Source organism: Gavia stellata, chromosome 14 (genome assembly GCF_030936135.1).
Source record: "Gavia stellata isolate bGavSte3 chromosome 14, bGavSte3.hap2, whole genome shotgun sequence".
Taxonomy (NCBI): domain Eukaryota; kingdom Metazoa; phylum Chordata; class Aves; order Gaviiformes; family Gaviidae; genus Gavia; species Gavia stellata.
Genome location: NC_082607.1, coordinates 14,968,628 through 14,992,471, shown reverse-complemented (window position 1 = coordinate 14,992,471; position 23,844 = coordinate 14,968,628). Strand labels below are relative to the sequence as shown.

General features: G+C 39.4%; 1 protein-coding gene across 1 annotated transcript in view; it reads right to left on the bottom strand.

Moving 5' to 3' along the window:
- AFF2 (ALF transcription elongation factor 2) overlaps positions 1 to 23,844 on the bottom strand; it is a 336,845-nt gene that overhangs the window by 60,556 nt on the left and 252,445 nt on the right. Inside the window, exon 9 of the mRNA XM_059824576.1 lies at positions 14,483 to 14,520. Within this exon, the coding sequence (XP_059680559.1) occupies positions 14,483 to 14,520 (38 nt within the window). The remainder of the gene's footprint in view (positions 1 to 14,482; positions 14,521 to 23,844) is intronic.

The following is a 23,844-nucleotide window of genomic DNA, read 5'->3' as shown; positions in this document are numbered from 1 at the left end:
CGTCTGTCTGTCTATCTCTTTATCTTCATACAGATCTATATAAATGAGACCTATATACCTGGATACGCTGAAGATAGCAGCATACAGTGTTTCTGTCACACATCTAAAACTTTCACCTTACTTTTGCATCTCAGATCTTTTTTCATCAGATTAAAATCTCCACTGAGATTATTTATTTATTTATTTATCCCCCCCCCCCCAAGCAGTTTTTACCGATTTTGAAGACAAAGCACCTTGGGCTGTTTGTAGTCAAAGATGTCTTTGTCCTGTGCACATGCAGGTTGTGTACATAACTACAGCGCTGCAGAAGGCACATTTCAGAACAGTCATTAAGGTACTGGATCCTCTGGGTCAGCTGAGAATAAACTCAAAGTAAAGCTGGCAAGAATTAGTCTGTGATTTCCTCTGTGAAATATTTCAACAAGGTCTTTAAAGACTCAACCAAACATTCCCAAAGCAAATTAAGCAGATGACATTATCCTTCCCTCTTGACTTCATGCCCTGAAACATTGAATGGAGATATTGCCAGGGTCAGATTCCCAGCTTCAGTGAAGCTACAGTGACCGAAAATCCGTGCTTGTCAGCAGAATAAGAATAAACAACACACTATCAAGGAGGGACTCAACATCCTGGTTTTGAGAACACCACTTTACAAAGCAGCATACTATCTGTAACAGTAAGGAAGCAATTTGGACTACCAACCTGCAAACTTTGTTAAACATAATTCACATGTAAGTCTCTTTCTTCCTAATGCCTTTGGCTGGGTATACTGGCTGGCTTTCTTATTTTAGGAAATCATACTCCAATTATGCTCCTTAAAATAACCAAAGACAGACAGAGCATAAAAAATTTACCTGTAAGATTAAAAAACTTTATGCAAATACACTAAGAGGAGATTGAACAATCCAAAATATACAATGTTATTTTTCTATGGCTATTCTAGATAAACATTAGCAATACACGGGCTACTTTTCAATGTTGGTATCAATATCAAAAGACTGGAAAATCTTAAAACACTAAAAGACCATCTGTGCATGCTAGCAACTGCCAAATTTGCAACTGTGGTTTCTTCCCTGCTAATTCCGTATTTTCCTGATAGATTAATGGGCACAATTTATCCAGAATAAATAAATGTGGAAGGCCCGCCTTCCCCCTTCACTGCGCCTCATCATTTTACTGATTTCCACCAGACCACTGAGCACATTAATGCAAGTAAGCCACTGTCTGGATTCAGAAATTATCACATTTGGTAGAGAAGGAATTCTTGGCATTGCCAGTTTCTTTACAGACTGAAAGTCCTTGAAGTTAAAAAGAAATATATTCAGAGAACTCTGGACTACAAACAACACAGATAAACTGCAGTTGAAGGATTTTTCTTTCCTTTCCCTGACTTAAATGTAACCTATGTGCAGAAAAGCCTAGATATTTTACACATACTACTCCTGTTTCACCATGTGCATTCGTCTTGTTATTTCTTTTGAGAGGCATGTCAGACACATATATTTAGACTTGTAGCTTGATAATTTATGCCAGCTAATGTAAAATTATAGGGTTGAGAATAAAGTTGCAGAATCAACCCTTTATACGTGCTTTGAAGGAAAATTTTCTGCTATATACAGTAAGACTTCCACAATCCACAATTTGCTAATCTTTCAACTTAGCAATTTAGATTCCTGCATGCACACACATGCATTCACAAACATACATACTTCACAGGTTTAATAAGAGAACCACATTTCAATGAGCTCTCATACTCTTCAGATTCCATTGATTTCTATAAAATATATTACTGTAGCTGTGCTACCACGTATCTCATAGTGTGTTTAATCTAAAAAAGTCTAACTACATATATCTACCACATTATCTGCCACTTGGATAATTTCATTGTGTGTTCATGGGGTGCTAATTGCAAATTGGGAATGCGAATAGTACATAATCTTGTTAAACACATTTCTTTAAGAGGAAGAGATATATGCCTTTGCTGTATGTCTGCTGTCCCCATTCACTGTAGCTCCAGGTTTTGCTAAAGGAATAAACTGATAAAGCCTGTTGGTGCATTTGCTGACATGTCTTATCCTGAATGACATTATCATGGCATACTGTATCTAAAAAAAAATAATTGCTAAGGACTAGGCATCCTATTGGCAAGACACAAGCATGCCACATGCCAAGAGAAGCAAGCACTCCATGGATTCGTAGGAGCAAGGCAGAGGATTGCTGCTGTGCAAGCTCTGACAGGGATGTCTGTTGAAGTTCTTTGCTACTTTCTTAATAGTCTCTGTTGCCTCTCCTTCCGTCTAAACACACATTACGTTAAAAACAAAGCCTGGAAATTCCTCCAAGTGAAGCACAAGTGAGGAGCAGCACAAACTCCCTAATCCTAGGGAGACAGAGAAGGAAGGTAGAGCAGCATAGGTTCACTTTCCACCCAAAAACTAGCAGATGAGACATTTCGGTTATATTTTCTACTAAGCAGTCTCCCACTACCTAATACACTATTGTTTCTAGTGAGCTGAGTCAGCAATAAGAAGGTTAAATTAACCTAAAAGAAATCACTATAAAAATCAAGCAAAAACTGTAATCTCCTCCTCTCCAAGATGCTTTTCTGGATCTTATTTATTTTTCTAAATACAGGCAAGAAGAAGTAGTCCTATTCTTTATCTGTTCCAGACAGCTTTTGAAAGACTGGACTTTATTGGAAACCCTTCTGTTTTTTTTCTCTGTTGCTTGAAACACTCTGTGCTGGATTTATTTCCTATTTGCTTAATTTTTGCATATATGAAATGATTGGTTTTGATGCAATTTCTTTATATTTACATCAGCATCATGAGCAAACTCAATCATATATATCCATAAATTCATGAGAATATTAAATAGAAACTTCAATTATTACTTAAGTAACAAACTCTGAGATTACTTAAGCGACAGCTTAAGGGGGCTTAGTGGGACTTAAACAGATGATGAAGTATTTTTTGAAACAGGGTTATTTCCTGAAGACCATTTATGGCTTTTACAACGCTGACTGGGTCTAAAGTGACCAGCACCAAGCTGTAACATTTAAGAAGCTGAAGAAATAATATATTCACAGCCTTAGAAACACACTGACTGCACCTGCTTGTTCATGCACATAGTGGTAATGTCATAATTTTGAAGAGAACTGGTTATTCAGTTAAACAAATATATCAAGGGCTAGGAATAAGAAGAAAAAAATCCAACAACCCAGAAGGCAGTTTAAAAAAAATATTAAAATCTGTCAAAAAACCATGGAGGTCCTCAGTTACAGCTTATCCAAGATTTTATGGAGGGAAAAAAGCTTGACTCCTTTGAGCCAATACTGTTTACAGTTGCTGCAATGAAAATTCTAATTTTGTGCTCTAATGAACACAAAACGATCCATAGTCAACCTTGGCAAAACTTATAATGACTGTGTAATTGAAGTGACTTTGTCACATTAAAAAAATATTTCGCAAAATTGTAGAAAACTGCCAAGAAATAAAACTATGGGATGGGCAGTCTTGGATATGTGATACAGGCAGCCATATCATCTTTGCTGCTTGGTAAATGTTGGGCTTAGAAAGCTGTGAGACATTCGTCTGCAGTCGCTCTTACAGAGTATTACGACTAATTGTGAATTACAGCAAATGCTTCGTCGTGAATGTGTGACCCAGAATTTACTTTTACAAGCACTGCTTGCGCTGTTATGCTACCTGGCACAATCCATATGCGAGGGAGGAGCTATGTGGTAAGCTGCCAGGTGAACCTCAATGTACAGGTTGTGTGACACAGGCGGACCTTCAAGGAGTTCCTCCACTTTGGAAATCTTATGGGCAAGGGGCACCAAACAGAGAACTGAGATCGCAGCCCATTGGGGTGGATACAGCTACAAGCACTGGCATGGGTAGAAGGTTCTCCAAGGCACCGGATTTCTCCAGAAATACCCCTGACAGAACCGGCAGACACTTGACTTGCAGGCTTAGACTCACCATGATGCACGTTCTGGGCTGTTACTCTTCGAGTTTCTCCCCTCCCTTCCCTATACCCTGACCTCCAGGAGGGCCCATGCCTTTGTCCTCCAGTGGGCAAAGCACTTGGCTCCCTCCACCTGCCTGCACAGATGCCTCTCCACTGCCCAGGGACAGGGGCTGAGCCACTGCAGAGAAGGTAAGTACCAGGAGAAGAGGAGTTCTGTGTCAGCGAAGCACGTTAGTATTTAATAGCTGCTGTGCTGAAATGCAGAGGGATCAATTAATATCTGAAGTCCAAATTCTCCTCTGATATAACTCCACTTACGCAGAACTTCGCTTTAAATATCATCGCTTTGGTTTCAAATATGACTGAACAAATATTTTTCTATTTACTTAGCACAACAATGACTTCAGCAAGCACCTGGGGTAAGTCCGGGAAAGAATGCTAATACCATCCCTCAATGCAATACTAAAGCTTTTTTCCTGAGTATTCCTGAATGATCTGGGGACTGGGCACCTAAGCGTCTTTAGGAGAAATAAATAAATAATCTCTCCCCATTTTCACTGTGGTAAGAATTTTTCCAGAGATCAGTATTTCAGAAGACTTTTCACAGCGCTCTTTCACTTGAAAGACAAATCTGATTTGACATGAAGTTCTATTACGAAGAAACTGTTACATGTGATGACACTGGTTATTGAAAATTGAAATGAAGTGAGAGGAAGCTAACACCAACTTGTATGAAATTCTGCTGTCTTTGAATGACACAGGGAACTCAATATATCTAATCATCAAAGTGAAGCCCGTTGGGAACCGAACTACAGTTGTATTGCAGAAGGTTGCTACTTGATTGCTAGACCCAAAAGTGCTAAGCCATATGCCACTTATTTCTGTGTCTAAATAGCTTACTATGATTGATACCGAGGGTGGCTCTCCTCTTCACAGCAAAACAATCATGAAGACAATAGGAATTAGGAAACAGAGCATGCAGATTATTTTTTACAATCCTAATTTTTAACCCTCTCAGTTCCTGGAGCTTAATGTAATTTATTCTGTAATAAATTCAGTCCATGCTCTTTTTTTCCCCGGCAGAACACTAGCTTTTGCACAGACCTTAGCTTGCAAGCTGCATTCAGTATTTTTTGCTCCTGCTGCTGTTGGTGTGTGGCCAGACAAGCCTGATCATAAGGGCTCAGTGTTGGCCTTGAGTGTAAAAATTTTTCCTGCTTTCTATGGAAAGATTTTTTTCCACCGTCCTTGTGCCAATCTCCTTGATTTTTCTTCCTCACTCACCTGTCTCTCTGAATCAGCCTTTTCCCAGCGCTCCTCTAGACTCCCCACACTCAAAGTCGCTCCAAGGTCAGCGGAGGACCCTCCTACGCAGGCGCTCCACGTGTCCCTCCTCCCAGCTGGAGGCAAAACGCGCTCTGTTTACAATATGCTCAGTTTCCACTTGACAAGGCCTGGAAGCTGCTGCATATATCTGAACTTAGGTCCCATAGTTAGAGCGAGCACGGCGCTGTCAAGATACGGCCCTCTTCTACAAGTAAAGAGCCAGCAAACCGGCAGGGTCTGATGGATGAGCCAATACTTGAACATACATTACATCTGTAATGTGAGTGTTACGCGACTCAACACAGCCTCAACATACAACACAAAACAAAAATCAGCTCTGACATTACAAGCACCCCAGCTCCAACTATGCTAATCTCTTCTTTCATCCATGATCTTTGCAAGTCACATAGCGTTACGGTAAAGTGTTCTGCACTTAAGGGAGTATCTGCAGCTTCCCTGCCACTATTAATAAAAATATTTAATGCTCTTGTTAGGAGGCGCAATTTGATTACTGAACTGTTATCCAACAAATCCTGAAAACAATTCAAAGTAAATTTCCCTAATATGTCTATTTTTCTATCCTGCCAGAAGGGTTGCTAATGAATTTGCTGCTTGAATGCACAGACAGATTGGGAACTATAACTGTGCTGGCCTGGGCAACATGGCACTGGCACCAAAAACCTATTTGTACCCATGCAAAGTTCTCTCTAGAGTACGTCTCTCATCCAGAGGTGATTTTCCAATAAAATCAGCCTCGATTATTGCAAGCGCAGGAGCAATCCCTGAGGGAGTATATCAGGCAATTCAATACTAGGAAATGTTGTACTAGGCAAAATTAACCTTGTAGCAGTGTTATTTCCTGAAACATTATCTAGCTTTTGCCTTTCTTTCGTATTCATTGATCCTAAATGACTGGATTTTTTTCTACTTCTCTCACTTAGCACAAGATCATTATTTTTTTGTACTTGTATTTAAAAAAATAAATGCTTGAAGGACACCTGCTTTTCTTTTATTTCGCTTACTCCCTGCCAAAGGAAAGGACTGTTTGCTGTATGGCAGGCACTTTTTTTTTGGATCTATAAAAGGGGATGGCAAGGAGGACCACCTTTATTCTGCCCTATTCCAACGACCCTGCAAGGCAGAGGAAACCTAGTAGATATATTACCATGAGGCCACAAGCCAGAAAGAGCAAGGAAACTTCATTCTCACCTTTCACACCAAGGTAAAATTGGGAGAAACGCCAGTGAAACGAGAGGAGTTTTGCAGTCCAAAAGAGAGCAGCCACAGGCCTACAGATTTCAAAGATACTATTGACAGCCTCAGCTAAATCCCACTGCCTGCTGGCTTTATCCACTGCCTCTTACCAGGCTCTCCAAGGCAGGGAGAGTGTCTCGCACAAGCCAGAACCTAAATAAACCATATAGTCATATACTTACACTAACACCACTTACAGTTCTGCTCTGGTTATTTCTTTTCCAGCAGCACAAAAATGGCATAACAGTGAAAGTCAGGAGTGTGAGATCTGGAGGCTGGTTCCTACGGTGGATCAGCCAGCTGTACTGAAACCAGCAGAACAGGTACTCCGGTTATACCAGGATCAGACCTTTTCTTCAATTTTGCTAGCATTTGTTGCTTGGTTGCAAAATCTTAATTGCTCAGAAGCACATTTTTAAAGCATTAATTTAAAAAAGGTCACAGGTAGTTAGAAAACAGCTGTTACTTAATACAATGCCCAAAGCAAACATTTAGAATAATTTTTTGAATAAATGCTAAGTAACTTATAATTAAAAAAAAAACCCAGAAAGACAAATATAAACCATAAAATGGTCAAAACCACAGCATGAGTGAGGAGAGAAGAACAGGAACTCCTTTGATGAACAGCAGATACATGCTAAAACTGGAAAAAAAAATATTGACCTTAACAAACTTTTTTTCTGTCAAAAGAAGGAATCGGGCAAGAAAAGGTTTTGTTTGGCTCAAACTTTCACTTCTTCGCAACTTTTAAAGATTGACCTAAATTTAATCTCGACAAGCTGCATCACAATGAAGGTGTAAAAATGTTGTTTTGAAAAATAACAAAGTGACCCAGTTAAAATGAAAATACTTGTTTTTGTCCAGCTGCAAGACTCCTGGCGAATTTTACCCAAACGCGTGATTAGCTTTGGTCAACTGGCAGATACATGTCTCTGTAAATAAAAATACACAAAAAAGGTTTCTCTAGCTGTCTGAAGTTCTGGGATGGCTACTGAGCAGCACGCCTGGCTTGGCAGCTGAGGGGCGCCGCGTGGCTGGATACAGCCAGCGGTGCTTGGTATTGATGGTGCGTGCTCAGATTTGTAACAGATGAGATGAATGAGCTCTCAGAGTCTGTTCATCTCATTGTCTTGTAAGCAAACATTGTGCACTACACAGGACGTGTGGTAATTTAACCGTCTACTATAAATTATACAATCAAGTCGGAAGCATTTCACTATAAAAATGTATTGTGCCCATTTGAAAAATGGGTGCTCTCTCTAGGTACCTGTTGTGGTGGTAGCTGAAAACCTTAATAAAGCACAAACTATTTTATATTTCAGGACTTAGTCAATGTGACTCATTTGTACCGTTTTAAGTCCAAACAAACTGCTAGTCAACTAAATTATAACTTATTACCACAGGCTACAGACTTTTAATACATTCTGTGGTTGGAGCAGGACTGATTTACTGTTTTGGGCCCTGCCAGTTGTTACCATGCATCATTTCCCTAGAAATAAAAATAGCCCTACTGTGGTTATCCTTTGGACTGATAAAAATATATCTAACAAGATGTGTCAGAGGAACAAATTCAGAAAATAAAGGTAAAATATTAAATAGACTTATTATTTTATGTCTAAAGTACTACATCTTCCAGCTGCATGATGACTTTGGAATAAAGCAAAAGGTACTGCAAAAAGGAAAAAGGATCTAAAGGAGCAATTGAGCTCTGATAAAACCACACAGGGATAGCTGAATTGTCAGAGCTTTACAAGAGTCAAAATTTACATAAAAATCAGTATTTAGGGATTAAGGTGATATCATCAAAAAGGATTTAATATGTGCGTTTCTTTGCAAACAGTTTAAAAGCGGCAGTTCTATAATCCATTTCCAACACTAACCTTTAACTTGTAAGAGTAAAATAATCCTTTGCAACATTTCTAGAGTTCACATTCTGTTGAGGAAATGTAGCTCCTCTAAATAAAACTCACTAGAAACCAATAGTAGCATATGCTTATTGATTTTCATAGTGATACTCCAGGTGCCGACTCTGCTGTGCGTATTGCACGTCTGCACAGACTCTACAATGTGGCCCAACTTGCAGAATCAGTGGCATTTGGGGTTTTTGTGAATTTTTGGAGGGACTTTATTGCCGGTGCAATAAACCGATCCCATTGACTGAACTCTGCACCTGCGTACATGCCTAAGTGGACAGACTACAAGGATCAGGGGCTAAAGAGCATTGTCTGTAATTGCCTGTAAGCAGGCTTTTTCCTGGATTTCTGCTGGGGATTTGAGTGCTTTCACATGCTAGACTTAAAGTATTAAAACATAAATATGAATGGATTTCTTTGAGAAATGAATATGGGCAGGCAGTTTAGGCACTATATTGTAATGGATTTTTAGAACTAATTGAATTGGTGCTGGCTGATTTAGTAGTTTGCCAGAAACAGTCTGAGGAGAAACAACAGGAAGGAAGGTTTAGAAGCAGAGGTTTAGAAGAAGAGGCTAACAGGTGGTGGTGTGGAAATTTTTTGGGAGTTTTACTGAGAATGAGAGTTATAGCAGGGTTGGGCTTTTTGTTTCTTTAAAAGTGGTTTAAGTCCTTTAGCAAATGTCCTTTAGGTACACATACAGAAATGTCCACAGGTACCTATGGTCCATAGGTGCCTGTGTATATATGTATGTACGTATATATATACGCATACATATACGAATATACGGCCACCCTCCCACACAATTATCCATGAACGGGACTCGTTTTCAACCTAGACATGATACACTTCTTTTCTTCTTTTTTTAAAAACAGGACAAGAGGTACCCTGCAGTGGAAGAGCTGAGCACGCGCACCAACAGCACACCACCCCTTTCGTACCTCCGTTGGTTACAAGTGCCTGATTTGACTGGTTAAATACAAACCAACCTTCAGACCTAGCCCACTGGCCTGCACTTTTGTCAATGGGAGCAAAAGACCTGTTTATGGTTACTGCTATTACAGCATACATGAACTGACCCTCAGCGTCTGACCTGCTTGCCCTCCCGCGTAGTGAGTCAATAAGAAAATCCTCTGGCTCTGCATGACTTGCTTAGACCTCAGACCTTCCATGCAGAATAAGGTCTATCCAGGGAGGGTAAAACAAGGTGCCACTCCAGCTGGTAGAAAAAAGATATTTTTAAAGTGCAGTCAGTAGAAACAGTCACTCCTATTCCATGTATAATCAAGGATGAAAAGGCCACGAAAAATACCACTGCGCTTTGCAAATGAGAGGTCAATTGAAATGTCAAGATATCAAATGTTAATGGATTGCATTTCCAATGATGGTTGGGACAGAAAACCATACCAAGTCAAGTCAGATGCCCTTCCGAGAAGAAGATGAGTTTTATGGCAGGAAAAGACAATAAACACCAGAAGTCTTTCTGGTAAACAAACCTGTGGCTGATGGAAAACAAATATATTTTGAAAATATAAAAAGCAGCAGGATTTTAACACAAGCTATAAACCCAAAACATGTATCTGGAATTCATTAAATCTACAGCAAATTTAAGCATATGCAGGTGTTTGGGGAAAACACCATTGCCTTCTATTGAAGATTTTTAAAGAGACTATGAAAGAAGGTTTTAGCCAAATCATTCTTTCACCTGCCCACATTTTCCCAAGGAATCCATTTGGACATTTTCATAAAGGACTACAATCTAAGGCAATTGTTTAGAGTGGCATTATATCCAGTCCTTAGTCAGAAGGGCATTGCCATGCAAAGAACTCATCTCTTTAACATGGAAAACAGTGAAAAGAAACTAGCTCTCTTCCTAACCACTGTCTCTGCCCGACTAGTAGACACACAGCCTTCCTTTCCCACTTGCAGAGAGGCTTGCCTTGGCTCTATATTAGCTCACTGGTGGGCTCACACACTCAACAGGGAAAACAGCATTATTAGTGGCTTTTGAGTAGGAAGACTCCTTGGTCTATATGACAGAGATATGTAATATCAAGAATGAAGAACAGTGAGTAATCATTCGCTCTTTCGTGTAATACTAACTATGCATGGATTCCAGTCAATATATGAGGAAAAGGGTTTAAAACAAACAAAAGACAGTATTTTTGCACACACTATGGTGCTCAGTGTCACAGGATGTTGTGAGGACAAGAAGTATAAACAGATTTCAAAAGAGATTTTGCATGGAGGGTAAGTCCTTTGGTACCTCCTAAAGACAGGACGTGCAGTTATGGAAGCGTAAAAATCTGTGTGCAGGAAGGTGGGAGGATACTCCCTGTGCAGGATGCCTCCGTAATTGCTATTCTTCCCCCACCTTCTGTCACTGGCAGAGATAAAGCACTGGGTTGGTTGACCCTCGGTCTACATTAACGTACAGGCTGCCAAGCCAAGTGTGTTTGTACTTGAGAGTGAGGCCTAACCCTGACTGTGCCTGGATCTGAGGGGTTCCTGCAGCTCAACCCACTGATAAAAGAGAAGTCACGTGGTCCAAGTCAAGATGAACATGATTCCTCTATGCTGATGTGGGCTCCCATTGCCTACCCAAGCCTGGAAAAAATATCTGGGAAGAGTGATCATCAGTTTGGTTTCAGAACAAAGCTGCTATTGAATTGTAATGATATCGCTGTTCTCCCTCTCTTCCATCAAATCACAGGGTATATAGAAGATTATTTTCTCTGGATGTGTCCTAATTCAAAACCATTTCTCATGTAACAGCTCTTTAGGAATCGTAAACCCTCCACAGGGTAAACTTGTTTAAATCGTGTTACCTCTTTCAGGCTCAGGGATAGGAACAGCATGATAAGGACCAGCAAGTAAGTAAGAAAGCATCAAGGACTTTGCATCCAGGAAACCCCTTTGCTACTACAGACTCTCAATGTAAATATGGATAAAACCAATGGGAGAAAGCTAGTGCTCCTTATATGACAAGGGCAGGAGAGGTTGAATAAGTTAAATGTAATGCATTCTGCAGTTATGAGGGCCACCTTGGTGCCACATACAGACAGAAAAGGGTCTTACGTTTTTGGAAAAGTAACTGCGCTATTTCCACCCAAACAAAAAAAATCAGTTCTGCAGACACAGAGACTTCTTAGCTATTTTCTGTGTGCTTATTTATAGTAATATTATGTCAGATGATGCTACCAATACATAAAGATGAGCTCCTATGGATGTGTTTTGTCTTGCAGTGCTACAAGCAACATGGAATTGAGACCAAGCCTTCTGAAGGAGCCAAATGCCACCTGCATCTACCTTGGCCGTCAGGAAGTTCACACCAGTTAGTCTAAGCACCTGTAGACACTTGGACATTAAGAAACCGTCTGCTTGGCTGCCATACTGAACTAGTAAGGAAATTTCCTAATTTCCTTGCTTTTTGCCCTCCGTAAGTGTTAAGTGCTGGAGGAATTCAACAGAACAAAAAAGAACAGTAAACTTCCTCCCAAACATTAAACCAGCAACATTAATATATTGAGCAATGAAAGGTAAATAGATCATTTCTACAGAAATCTTCGTCAAGCTCCTAAACTAATATGTTAAATAGTGGCACTATGAGGCCCTGTCCAAGGACCCTATATAAACCATAGTCTTTAAAAGGGAGTGATTTCTGATTCCAGTTTTGGGACACAAGAACTATGTCAGCACAACATAAAATCAACGGAATTTTTTATGCTAATGACAACTGCGAATATTTTATACATATATTTATATATGTAAAAAATATATGTATTGTAACAGATGTCAAATGCAGTTAGATTCAATTGAACTCATTAGTGCATGGCTTTTAGCCAAAAGCAATTCACATTTGCAAAAGTGTACTATCATATATGTCTTAATAAGAGAAATGTGTTTTTAAAAATGTTATGTGATAAGTCACATATGGTAGAAGGAATCTGTTCAGCCCTTATAACAATGGAAGCTACTAACTTTATTTTGCATAGCTGAAGAACATTAAAATTCAAGTGAAATTCTCTTTGACATTTGAGAGCTACAAAAGCAATGACTAAAAGCTAGACAAGCCTGAGCTGTACTAAGTGTGGCTGTGACACTTATATAATGCAATCCATATCTACTACTGCTGTCTTAAAGACACTATTCTTACTTTTGCCCTGAGAGGTAATATTTTAGCATACAATCATAACTCTATACAGGTACCTTAAATAGTTACATGTCACTGAAAAATACTAGACAGATTTTTCAGCTGTTTTGTTATGCAGAGTGTAATTAATACGTATAATGGATTCCCTAGGGTACTAATTGAAGCTGTCACCATGAACATAGTCAAAAAGAAGTTAAACAACCAGGTGGGGGAAACATGACAGGGTGAAATATGCACATGTAGGTGGAAGGAGTGAGACTGTCCATCTGGCCTTCTTCCACTCCAAAATGTTACACTTACTCAAGTCCCATAAATGAATGATTTAACCTAAATCACCCTTTCTCCCCCACTCCCAAATCCTTCTGGTGGATTAATTGGGCATCAGTGTCACATACACACTGTTTAATGACTGCAAGGCTCAGTATCTCTGTTATATGTGGGAAAACACAATTCAGTTGAGTCATTCCTGAGAATTTGACTCAAAATATTAAAAAAGTAGTGAATGAATGATAAATGATTATTTTGGAGTTGTTCCCCAGGACTCTCATCACCTTGCAACTACTGGATCCTCAAGAATGTGAGGTGAAAACACAGCTCATTTCACACTCTCTATTAAACCACCACCAGCTAACAATGACTTTAATTCAGCTTGCACTGAATTTGAACTAGCCCTATAGGCAAGAAAGGTCCCTTGTCTTATTAGAAGTTTCATGTGCTATCAGGTCCCTGCTGGCTCCTATTTCTAATTTTTATCAGATTGAATGAAACATAAAGAGAGAGTGATTTATGACTATCTTGCATCTTGCCTAATCACTCCGAGGAGTGTTCATACACATTTTGCGTTCACTTTATAAGGTGTAAATGACTATACATGATGGAAGCCAAATGAGAAGTAGAACTGTATTCGTTACGTGTGCTAAAACACAATGATTTGTGACTCCTGTCAATGCATGTTCTTACAAATACAAAACCACTCCAGTCCAAAAGCCGGCATGATCAGCAAACTACCATAAAAAAAGGATCATTTCCTCTGTCTGTAACAGGAATATACAGTTATTGGGACTTAGTTAAACTGCAATGATCACCTACTGAAGCTAAAAATATGTGTTTTATTGGTACATCAGAGCCCATTAAGACTGGAGTATTCATTATTTAAACAGAATCACTGATTGCTGGTAGCTTTAACTGAAAATGCCTTTTCTCAAAGAGCCAGGACATCTATATAGCAACTTTCTTAATTCAATGATATATGGTTGAGTGTTGCTGCTAGTGCCCTAAGATTTAAGAACTTCTCATAAAATGCCCTGGAAATTGCTCCCTGGTAGCTTGCTCATCCTTCACAGAGCCCTACTGTAAAGAGCAGAAACATACATGTGTATGGTGCGAGAGAGATGCACACACGGAGTGAGAAAGAGCTCTTAATCAACAGGATGGCAAAGCCTTGATACATAGGTGCAAAATATTCCCATGTGTCTAGAAATCATTTGGCACATTCCTAGTTATTTCCCCCCTGCCAGACCTTCTCAAGGATTGCAATTAAAAATCATAATCTTTTTAGCATGTACAAACCTCCCCAAGGCTAGGAGCACTATGTATTGAGTATGATTGTGATATTATTTGGCAGCTATTCATGGACAAAACATTAATTTATGGAAACTGGATGAAACTTGGGGAGCGCAATCATTAGGGACACATGAGAAATTGAAAGCTTTCCTCAATGATACTGACCTTTTTATAGCTATGATTAGGGGCAACTTGAACTCTATTATCTCCTTCATCGCCCTTCTTACTATCCTAGTCTTTTTAATGATTGTATACAACTTCGTTAAACTTGCATTTTCAAATGGATATAAAAATAACTTACTTTACAGGAATGTTTCTCAATTTTGTCTTTTCAGCAGCCTGTAAACAGAAGAGGGGTGGGGGAAACAAACAATTAACACACCAAAGCGCAACCAAGCCACAAGTGAACATCAACCCGCGGATGCTCTACAGAAGCGTACACCCAGGCACCCCGCCACAACCAGGGCAAAGGGGTGCAGGAACCGGACCCTTTCAGAGAGAGAGACCTACAGGTTTTAAATACTTCTGCCCCAGTTTGTGATATCAGTGCGGTTTGTTTATATTTAATGGCCACGAGTGTTTAGGAACTGCTCATTCGGGGCGATTACTTCATTTCCTGCTCTGAGGTCTGGCCCCTTTGTCACAAGCTATCTGCCCATATCTGGAACAACAGGAAAAAATAAAGGGAAGAACGGACTCCGTTTCCAAAACAGTTTTTATTCGCCAACAACAGAAAAGGGCAAGGGATGACCAAATGTTCAGATCAATTTCCTCTTGTGAAACCTTTGAGAAAACACACTCCAAATCATCTAAATGAGTAAATCTTTGGGCCTCTCGGCCTGCACCACCTCAGACATGGAGCCTGGTTCCAGTTTATTGCTGAACCCATTGATCTGTGTACAGTCCATTTATCATTCATGAAAAGAGCCAGTGATCTTCACAGTATATTAGAAGAAACAACTCAGATCATCTGTCAACGGCCCTCTTATTTCTGTTTCCCTCTCCACGGGGATTTCATCTCCTTCGATTCTTCTTGAATTAAAATGTTGCTAAGCAACACAGCTGGGGGCACCGATGGCAGAGCCGCGCCAGTCTATCACACTGGTTAAGCTGCTCAAGATTTTAGTGGAGATTTTTTTTTTAATGCTTCTGTAGCATAATTATGTAATCTGAACCAACCTTGCAGCCTCCTTCTGATTTCTTTCAGAATAGGTAAATAACGTTTTAACGCAAGAGGGCTTGAAATATCACCTGCAGATAAACCAGTGTTGTCGTATCATTTTGGAGAATTCCTCTTAGCGTTTGCAGAACCAGACTCGAATAGATTTAAACGTGGAAAGCGGTCAGATGGTTAGTGAGATTACAAGCACGGATAGCGGTGAAAGGCAGAATTAAGACAACTGATCCATAAACCTATTATAGTAAGGAAAGTTTTAGTGCTTAATTACCTTCAGAGATATTTTTATAAAGCCTATCAAAATTGAAGAGAAAGGTTTTGGTGAGGAACTTTAACCTCTGCTATGCTTAGGGATGGGAATAAAATGGTTCCCACATAGGAACTGCTAATATTAGTGGTCCTGAAAAACGCTCACATAAGCCCTTGAGGAATTAAAACCTTTATGAGAACTAACTTTGGAAACCTCTGGGACCTGCACAACTGGGTTCCAAATTTTGCCAGAATGAGTTTTCCTTTGGGCCTTACAATGGGGCTGGCTAGTTTTTCAAAATACCTGCTGTTTTGGCACTTTTGCCTCCAATCACAGTAAAGATAAAATCGGTGCTTAAATCCATGGAAATCCCTAATAATGAGTTTAAAATTTAGGAGAAAGAATTAGAGCTTGTGAGAGCTGAGATGGGGCAACAGCAATCCTCTGGGCTGGCTCCCAGCATGCGAAGAAAAATGTGTTTGTTTCATTTGGATTATATTTTCCATCTAAAGAATAAATCAATGAATGCATGATAGGAAACAATTATATTAATTGTACAGTAGGGTTGCTAAATAAAACACTTAACCCTCAGGAAATGCTAAACTTAAGATTGCACAAGTAAGTGTTACAGACCCAAACCTAATTATGTCGTCTCAAACAAGCCTATGATGAAATGGGATCCCTGCCTCATTAATGAGATAATGGGAGTTGTGCCTCTTTCCAATGATACTCTCACAAATCTCCCTTTTTCAGCTGCCACGTGCAAATGCACAGTCAGAAGCATGTTATTAAGAAATCTTTCTGAGTAATAAACTACATGTAACAACACACAAATGCTTCATTTAAAATGGATTAAAATGCCATCAAAAATGGCATTTCAGTTTCCCAAGCCTCCCACTAAATGCCAAGTTTCAGTCCCATCCTGCAGGGAACTAAAATTATTTTTGAAGCTCATAAACAGCCTTCCACAATGGCAGAAGTTTTTTTCTGTACAGTGGTATTTTGCTTGACCCTTCTATATACCAAATAGCTGGACTATAACAATTCTGAGTTCAAGCATGTGAAACTTACATCTAAATCAGGTTTTTTCCCCCTGAATTATTCAAAAATCACCGCACAAAAACTGATATCAAAATACAGATAAAGAAAAGAAAACAGAAAAGTGGAGAGTGTCTACGATCACAAGTAAGTAATAATAATGCAGTCAATTCTAACACAAAGTAAAGCAGAAGATATTCTGGAGAGCATGTGTGTGATGGCGTGAGCTAAACTGTTTACATGAAAGATTAAAGATGATGAAGATATTTCAGGGGGTGAGAACCGGCAATGTCAAAGTCATAGAATATTAAAGAGCAGAGTCTAAACTGGATGTTTGATTTTTGACTGCTTAACTATGTTGATGGCAACTGCTTACCCTGAAAGAAGCTTGGTAGCTTTAGGAAGAAAGAATTATAGATACATTTTATTTTCTTGGACCATGAACATTCTAGCACATATCTTTTGTTAGATTTTTACATGGAGAATTTCCACATTTTTTTTCCCTTTGTTACTGGAAGAAGGAACTTTCCTAACTCTTAAGAAAAGGCGCATGCTGGAGGGACAGTGTCCTTCACACACATGCTCACTCATACGGAGTTTTAAACAAATATTGCAAATGCTCAATTTAATCTACATGCCAGCCTAGTTTAATGTTGGATCATCAAGCAACTGGTCATTTCCTATTACAAATGATTCAGTTTGCCTCTAAGTGGGACCAATGGTGATGTTAAACACAGCACAGAATACATGTCAGGGATTTCATCTGAGAAAGAAATGCAGGATCTGGCCTTCTGCTTTTATTTGTCTTGGAGGTGTTGCTCATTCATTTTTCAAAGCGTATTTGTTGCGATATCATGAGCATGCCCAGCGGCAGAAGATGAAGGAAGGCAAAATCAAAGTGACATTGAGTAACTCTACACATTAAGCTTTGATGCAGAAACATATTGTTTGAAAATATTTGGTGTGCAGCAGGTCTGTCAATTAGAGCTAATTATTTTTCTCTGATCGGGAAGAATGCAATCTTGTTTTAGGCAGGTTTCTTTGAAATGTACGTCTTTTATATAACTTCATTATAGAAAAATACTTCTTCCAAATTACTTTTTTTCTGGGCTGCTTAGCTATTGACTCAAATTGTCTGTGTTGAGTAGTTCTCTCTGCTTTGATAATTAACTTTTGATCATTACTGAATTTAGCAGCTCTAGTCAAATGTGTTCATAGCCATCCTCCTCAACTATTTCAGTGTTCATCGCCTTTAATCTTTGAACAAAATGATCTCATTGAGCCCCCATCAGCCTCGCTACTCAGTTAATAATTCCTGTTTCTCATCTTCATGACTGAGTTTGATTTGGTTTAGACTTGATGTGAGCTTTTGATTATTAATTTAAGATATTTCAAAGACAAACATGTTTTAAGAGTTATTTTTTTATCTTATATTCCTAGGCCTTTACAAATAAGAAACTGGCTTTAACTCCACAATGATTCCTAAACTTCATGTATTAAAAGTACTATCTAGAAACAGAGCAGGTAGGAGGGTCCCTAAACCATGATACATGTGCCCTGAGTGGGAGATGATGCTGCAAAAGATTGGAAAGAAATTGGACTGGTATAATGTAATATTCAATGAGTGTTAGGAGAATTACATCATGGGACCTTTGCTAATTTTGAGCTTGAAAACATGCATTAAAATAATTTAGGATGATTAGAAAATGGAAGCCAGAGTGAACTAGACAATCATTCTACTTTAATTTGTAATTTCCTTCTGATTTTTTTTTTACAATTATGGCCATTCCATAATTGTGTCTCTGCTCTCTAAGACCTTATTTCAACAGCTGACTCTAGTGTTGTATAAGAAGGAAGAAGATGAAGAATACATGAAAAGCAGTAAGATACAGAGGATCATACATCAGAGAGTATTTGCTGAGGGATGTTTTCCCACGACTTTTATAACTGTGAATGACTCTTGCCTCGTATGTTGCATTACACCTGATTTTGGCGCTAGTAGTTTTAGCATTAGTTCAAGAACCACCTGCACTGTGCTTTACTTAATCTGCAGTGTGGATATACCCATAAACTTGCTTTGTTAGCAGGTATTTAACTATTATACAAAATATTAAACATGGGAATAAGCACAAACTGCTTCTAGATTGTGCACATGGACCACAAAATGTGAAAAATGATGCTTTTGTTTGTCACTATCAATTATTGGACTGGCTTTTGGATAGAAAGAACCTGAAAAAGTACTTCAGTCAGTACAACTTTCCTATATCACAAAGACCTGAGGAGAATGAACTGACAAGAAGCAGGCTCAAAAATATCAAAGTAAAATAATTGGCATCTGTAGAAGGCAAATGACATTTTTGGTCAAGTGTCACAGGGGAAGTGTCTGCTATCCAAACAAAATATATATTTTTCATTGCATAACTGAAAATCCAGGATTCTCAGGGAAAAGTATTTGATTTCGAGACAGTGAGATTAGACAAAAAGTATTTTTTAAGAATGCCTCCTCACTCTCTTGATTCAGAAGCACGGATCAGCCACCTAAGAAGGCAACTGCTGAGCCTCAAAGAGTCTCTTAGGGTGAGACCGATGGCACTTCATGCCATCGAACATGTTGGCAGAAGAAGAAAGGCCTTCATGCTTTAACTTTTTCCATGAGCTTCTGCAAATCTAACTTAGGTTAACCTCCCAGTTTCTAACCAGCTCTGTATGCTTTAGTGAATAGCTAAGTGACTGAACTCAAGTAAGTTTACAACTCACCACGCTGTTCTCCTGCCCTGTAGGTATAGAAGAGACTCCTTGGAGACTCAATTCAACAATCCAATAAAACCAAAGAAACTTTCCACATTAGTTGAGTTATATATATAGATTTTATATATATATATATATCTTCGTAGATTACAATTTGCCTTGGGAGTTATACCATGCTTTTATTTATACAGAATGCCTTACGTATGATCCTAAGTAACGAACCAAAACCACTACTTATGGACTGCACTGTATTGTGCTCTGATTCTGTAATGATACAGTTGGTGCTAACTACGACTTCCTGTGGAGGAGGAAAACAGTATGCAGCAAGCAAACCACCCAGAATTGTGCTGGGAATCAGAAAGCCCAAATCTGAGGACTGAAGGATTAGTATGTGATGATACATGCATAAATATGTGTGTTGTGTTCCTTTTTTTTTTTTTTCTTCTTTACTTCATTGGTTACACTCTCCTCTACCTGTCCCCTAATGTCAACAGAGGAGATTGTATTTCTTTTTTGCTAATTGCCTTTGACGTGAAGTTGGCAACCTTGTATTTGAGATTCTGTGTGTGATGTTCCGGGTCAGTCTCACCTCGAGGACAAAAAGCCCAATGTTACTGTATCTAGGACCAAAAACAATGGAGAAGATACTCTCTTCATCATGTTGTATTTTTAAAAAATGAGTATTTTTCCTTCAGAAGCCAAACATGTGGGATGGATCAGCTAAGATCCATTTTTTGAAATATCAAGTCACCAAGCATGTGGTATCTACAAATCAGAACGGTTCATTGAACTCTCGCTGTGTACGAACCACAAAGAGCTTCTCATCATTGCTTTGAGCAATGCAGTAACCTTCATGGCTTCACAGAGAGATGCTCAAGAATACTTGAAATACTGGAAATTTAATTTCAGTTGGTGCAGTGGAGGCTGGGTAAAATGAAAAACAGAGGGTAACTGACCAATTCTAAACCAGTCTGTCTGTGGGTTAGGAGTCACCTTCATCCTTGATGTAAGTGAACTGCTTTACATTGAACAACACCACAGATATTTGGCCTTCTGTCAGCATTTCTTCCCAAATCCCTACGTTTCCATCAGGCCAATGGTGGAAATCAAACTAAGGAAGAGTACAATGAAAAACGTGGCCACTTCCCATTCTTGAAGGACTATTCCATATTTTTTTAAAAAATGGAGAAAAGAGCTACACACGCTGAGTGTGTACTATACTTTGAGGAGTGCTTGTTGCTTGTGCAGGCATACCTGAGCTGGTTTTAAAGTACCTAGTGTGGGTACTGTGAACATGGTTGCTTTTGTCACACAGGCTTCAGTTTACTCAGTGTCTTTGGTGAACTTTACAATACAAACTGTTATGGCTATCTGTCAGTGAACAGCCTTATTTCAAAGATAACTCACATTAGATCTATGCTTATTTTAGGACTTTAGTACCAATGTACCTTGACGGAATAGGCTTGAAACAGTGCCTTCCTTTCCCAATTATTTTGATATATGCTGGATTCTTTCAAAAATGCTTTTGATGGGAACTTGCTAATTGTACTAATTTTGACTCCTCCACCCCACAAAGGAGAAATTGTAATATGACATTACAAATTCTACTGATTCTACTTTTGTAGTCCTACAAAACATTGTCAAGTTGCTTTACAAATGCTAATCAATGTCTCATGAAGTCTCGTAGATTTAAATGCTCTGACAATACCAATTGATTTGGTCATTTCAGAGTTCTATGGCAGAGAACAGAACTCCTGGCTAGAGCTAGGCCTGATTTTTCATAAGAATTGTTTTATTTGGAAAACAAATACACAGCCCTGGTGACAGAAAAGGTGAGGAAAATTGTACTGAATGGTCCATGTTTAAGAAAAAAATTCTAAATTGAAATTCTGGTTTGAAACATCATTTCCTAGCAAATAATTTGTTCAAAATTCCTTACAAATGACCTAGGCTTAGTGGATGATAATCCTATTGTGAAAATATAAAACATCTAGCAACAATAAAACTCAGTACTTGTTGTAGTCTTATTTACTGATGGTTCTTCTAAAATGTGTGTTTGGTGAAACCCTCCAGATGGCTAATAAATCAAAAACATCAATTATTTGTTGGCTTTACTCCATAGCTGCATTTCAACATGTTAATCACATGATTAAAAATCTTGAGGAGGCAAAAGAAACAGAGAAAAGGTCAAGAAACATTTATAAGAGAAACAAAAAGTCTTCTCTAAACTTCCCTCAAGAAACAAGCAGCAAAAGGCTAGATTCAAAGAATATCCTGGGACCTCATTGTGCAGCTGCAGGCAGTCTCCACAACGTGTGTATTCCTCAGTTTCCCAGTTCCAACCGAAGGAGAGTAATTCTTTGTATCTCCATCCCTGAAACTTAAGTGAACAGTGCTGGTATTTTGAGGTCCTATAATGAGGTGTACATTTCGTATGCAATGTTCGATTGTTACTTTTGCAACGTTCACACGAGTTATAACTTGCTGCGTCAAAATGGAAAGGAGGATAGGCAGACATCTCGGAAACAGCCCCTTGTACCCCTGCTCGTTTGCAGTTTATGCCCTTAGACTTTCCTTTGTTGCAGAGGCCTTTATCCCATTCCTTCGGGAGTCCAACCTATCCTCAGTCTCTTCCCTACTCTAAATCAATGAATAGTTCCCTAGACTTGAGAAGCAAAAGGGCAGAGTCAAAGAGTACCAGCAGTGGCAGTGCTGGGAAGATGTGAATTGATGTTGCTATTGTTCATGCCGCCCATTTATTTCCTGTGCAGGACTAAAGACTTTGAAGATTTTAACTTACACTGAACATTACATCTATACTGAATGTTAAATCTATTACAAATGGGCAGCAGAGGTAACAGAGATAAACACACATGAAATAACTCTTTGCTGACCTTGGTCTAGTTTAGTACGTTGCTCAGATGACGTAGCCAATTACTAAATTGCACAGTTCCAAAAATTATACTTAATAGTATTGCCATGAAATTGGTAATTCTGTAAAGCAGGCACGCTTGCTGTGAGAGCACCCTGCCCAAATCAATTGCACTGTCACACTGTGGTCCTGACCTGTCCCTACGAGCAGGCAGAAGGTCTGTTCTGGGAAGATTCATCTTGCTGGCACAGAACGGAGCACCTCCAACCCCAGCAAACCTTGCAGTGGCAGATGAATTCACCGTAAGAAAAATTAAGGTGTTTAGTTCTCATTAACCGTTCTCCTTCTGGAAAACCTCCAGGGGAGATCAACTTTCACTTCTTCTCCCCTTATTCTGGCTGACAGAAGCTAATTACTGGATTTATCATGCCCTTTTCATCACCTACTTTATGCTTGTTCTGGCCACCTATGAGTCCCTCCTTCAGACTTTTGCAACTCACCCCGTCTCAAAGCCAGCACTAGCACTATCCTCTACTGGTGTAAAAAACTCCCTTGGGAGTTTAGATTTAGATTTTGAAAGCCACAGACGGTTGCTTGGGCTTTTACAGAAGAGCAACACTGCAGATGGCCAGTGTAAGAAAGCCAGACACTTTCTTTACCAAAATGCTTCATAAGGCATTCCTGATAAAAATCACACTCTCCTTCTGAGAAGAAAAGGGAGATAAATGTTTCCTATGTGGTCGGATTAGTGAGTGTTGAGCACTGAGATGGCCTGCAGATATCACAGACTTCAGATTTATTTTTATAGGACAGTATGGTCAAGTCTGGCTTTTCTCTTAACAACAACAGTGCTGGTGTCAATCAATTACCTCACCTGCTGCCGCCGCCTCTGCTTGCTGCCAAAACAATACAGGGCTTTTGCATTAGTGGCATACATAGCAAGAGGCCCTGGGGAAATATATTTTTCCTCCACGCTTATAATAAAGACTTCTTCACAAAAAAGTGTGCACAAGCATGCACACACACAGATTACACGACCCGTCCTGTGGACTGAAACCTGCATCTCCCTCCTCCCTCCCACCCCAAAAAGGCTGGCAGATCTCCAGCGTCTGGTCCTTACGGCTGTACTGAGGAACCACTGGCCTTTCCACCTCTATTTAATTAGTAACAGAGGCATCAGGTCTTTCTAAAGCTTCTCCTTCAGGTCAATGGTATCTGATGGTATGGCTGACAGAGTCTGGCTGCTTCAGGCTGGTGGCATGAAAAACTAAACGCAGGAGAAGGACCTGTTTACGAGAGTGCTGAGGGGCTATGAAGTGCCCACTTACTTGTGGGGAAGTGAGGAGAGGACTTCTTGCAGCTGTATTTATCCATCTTTTCAACTAAGGCATTTCATTCCCCCTTTGTTAGGGCTGCCTGCCTGCCAGTATTTTATTTTCCTGTATTATTTTCTCTACTGCAACAGAGGGTTTTTGAGACACTGAGCTGCCAGTGCATATAGGCAATCCATGGAAAAGGCAAGTCAGTGGGGGAGAGGGGGCTCCTCCAGCTCCTGTGCTGGCCCAGGCCGCTGCTGCC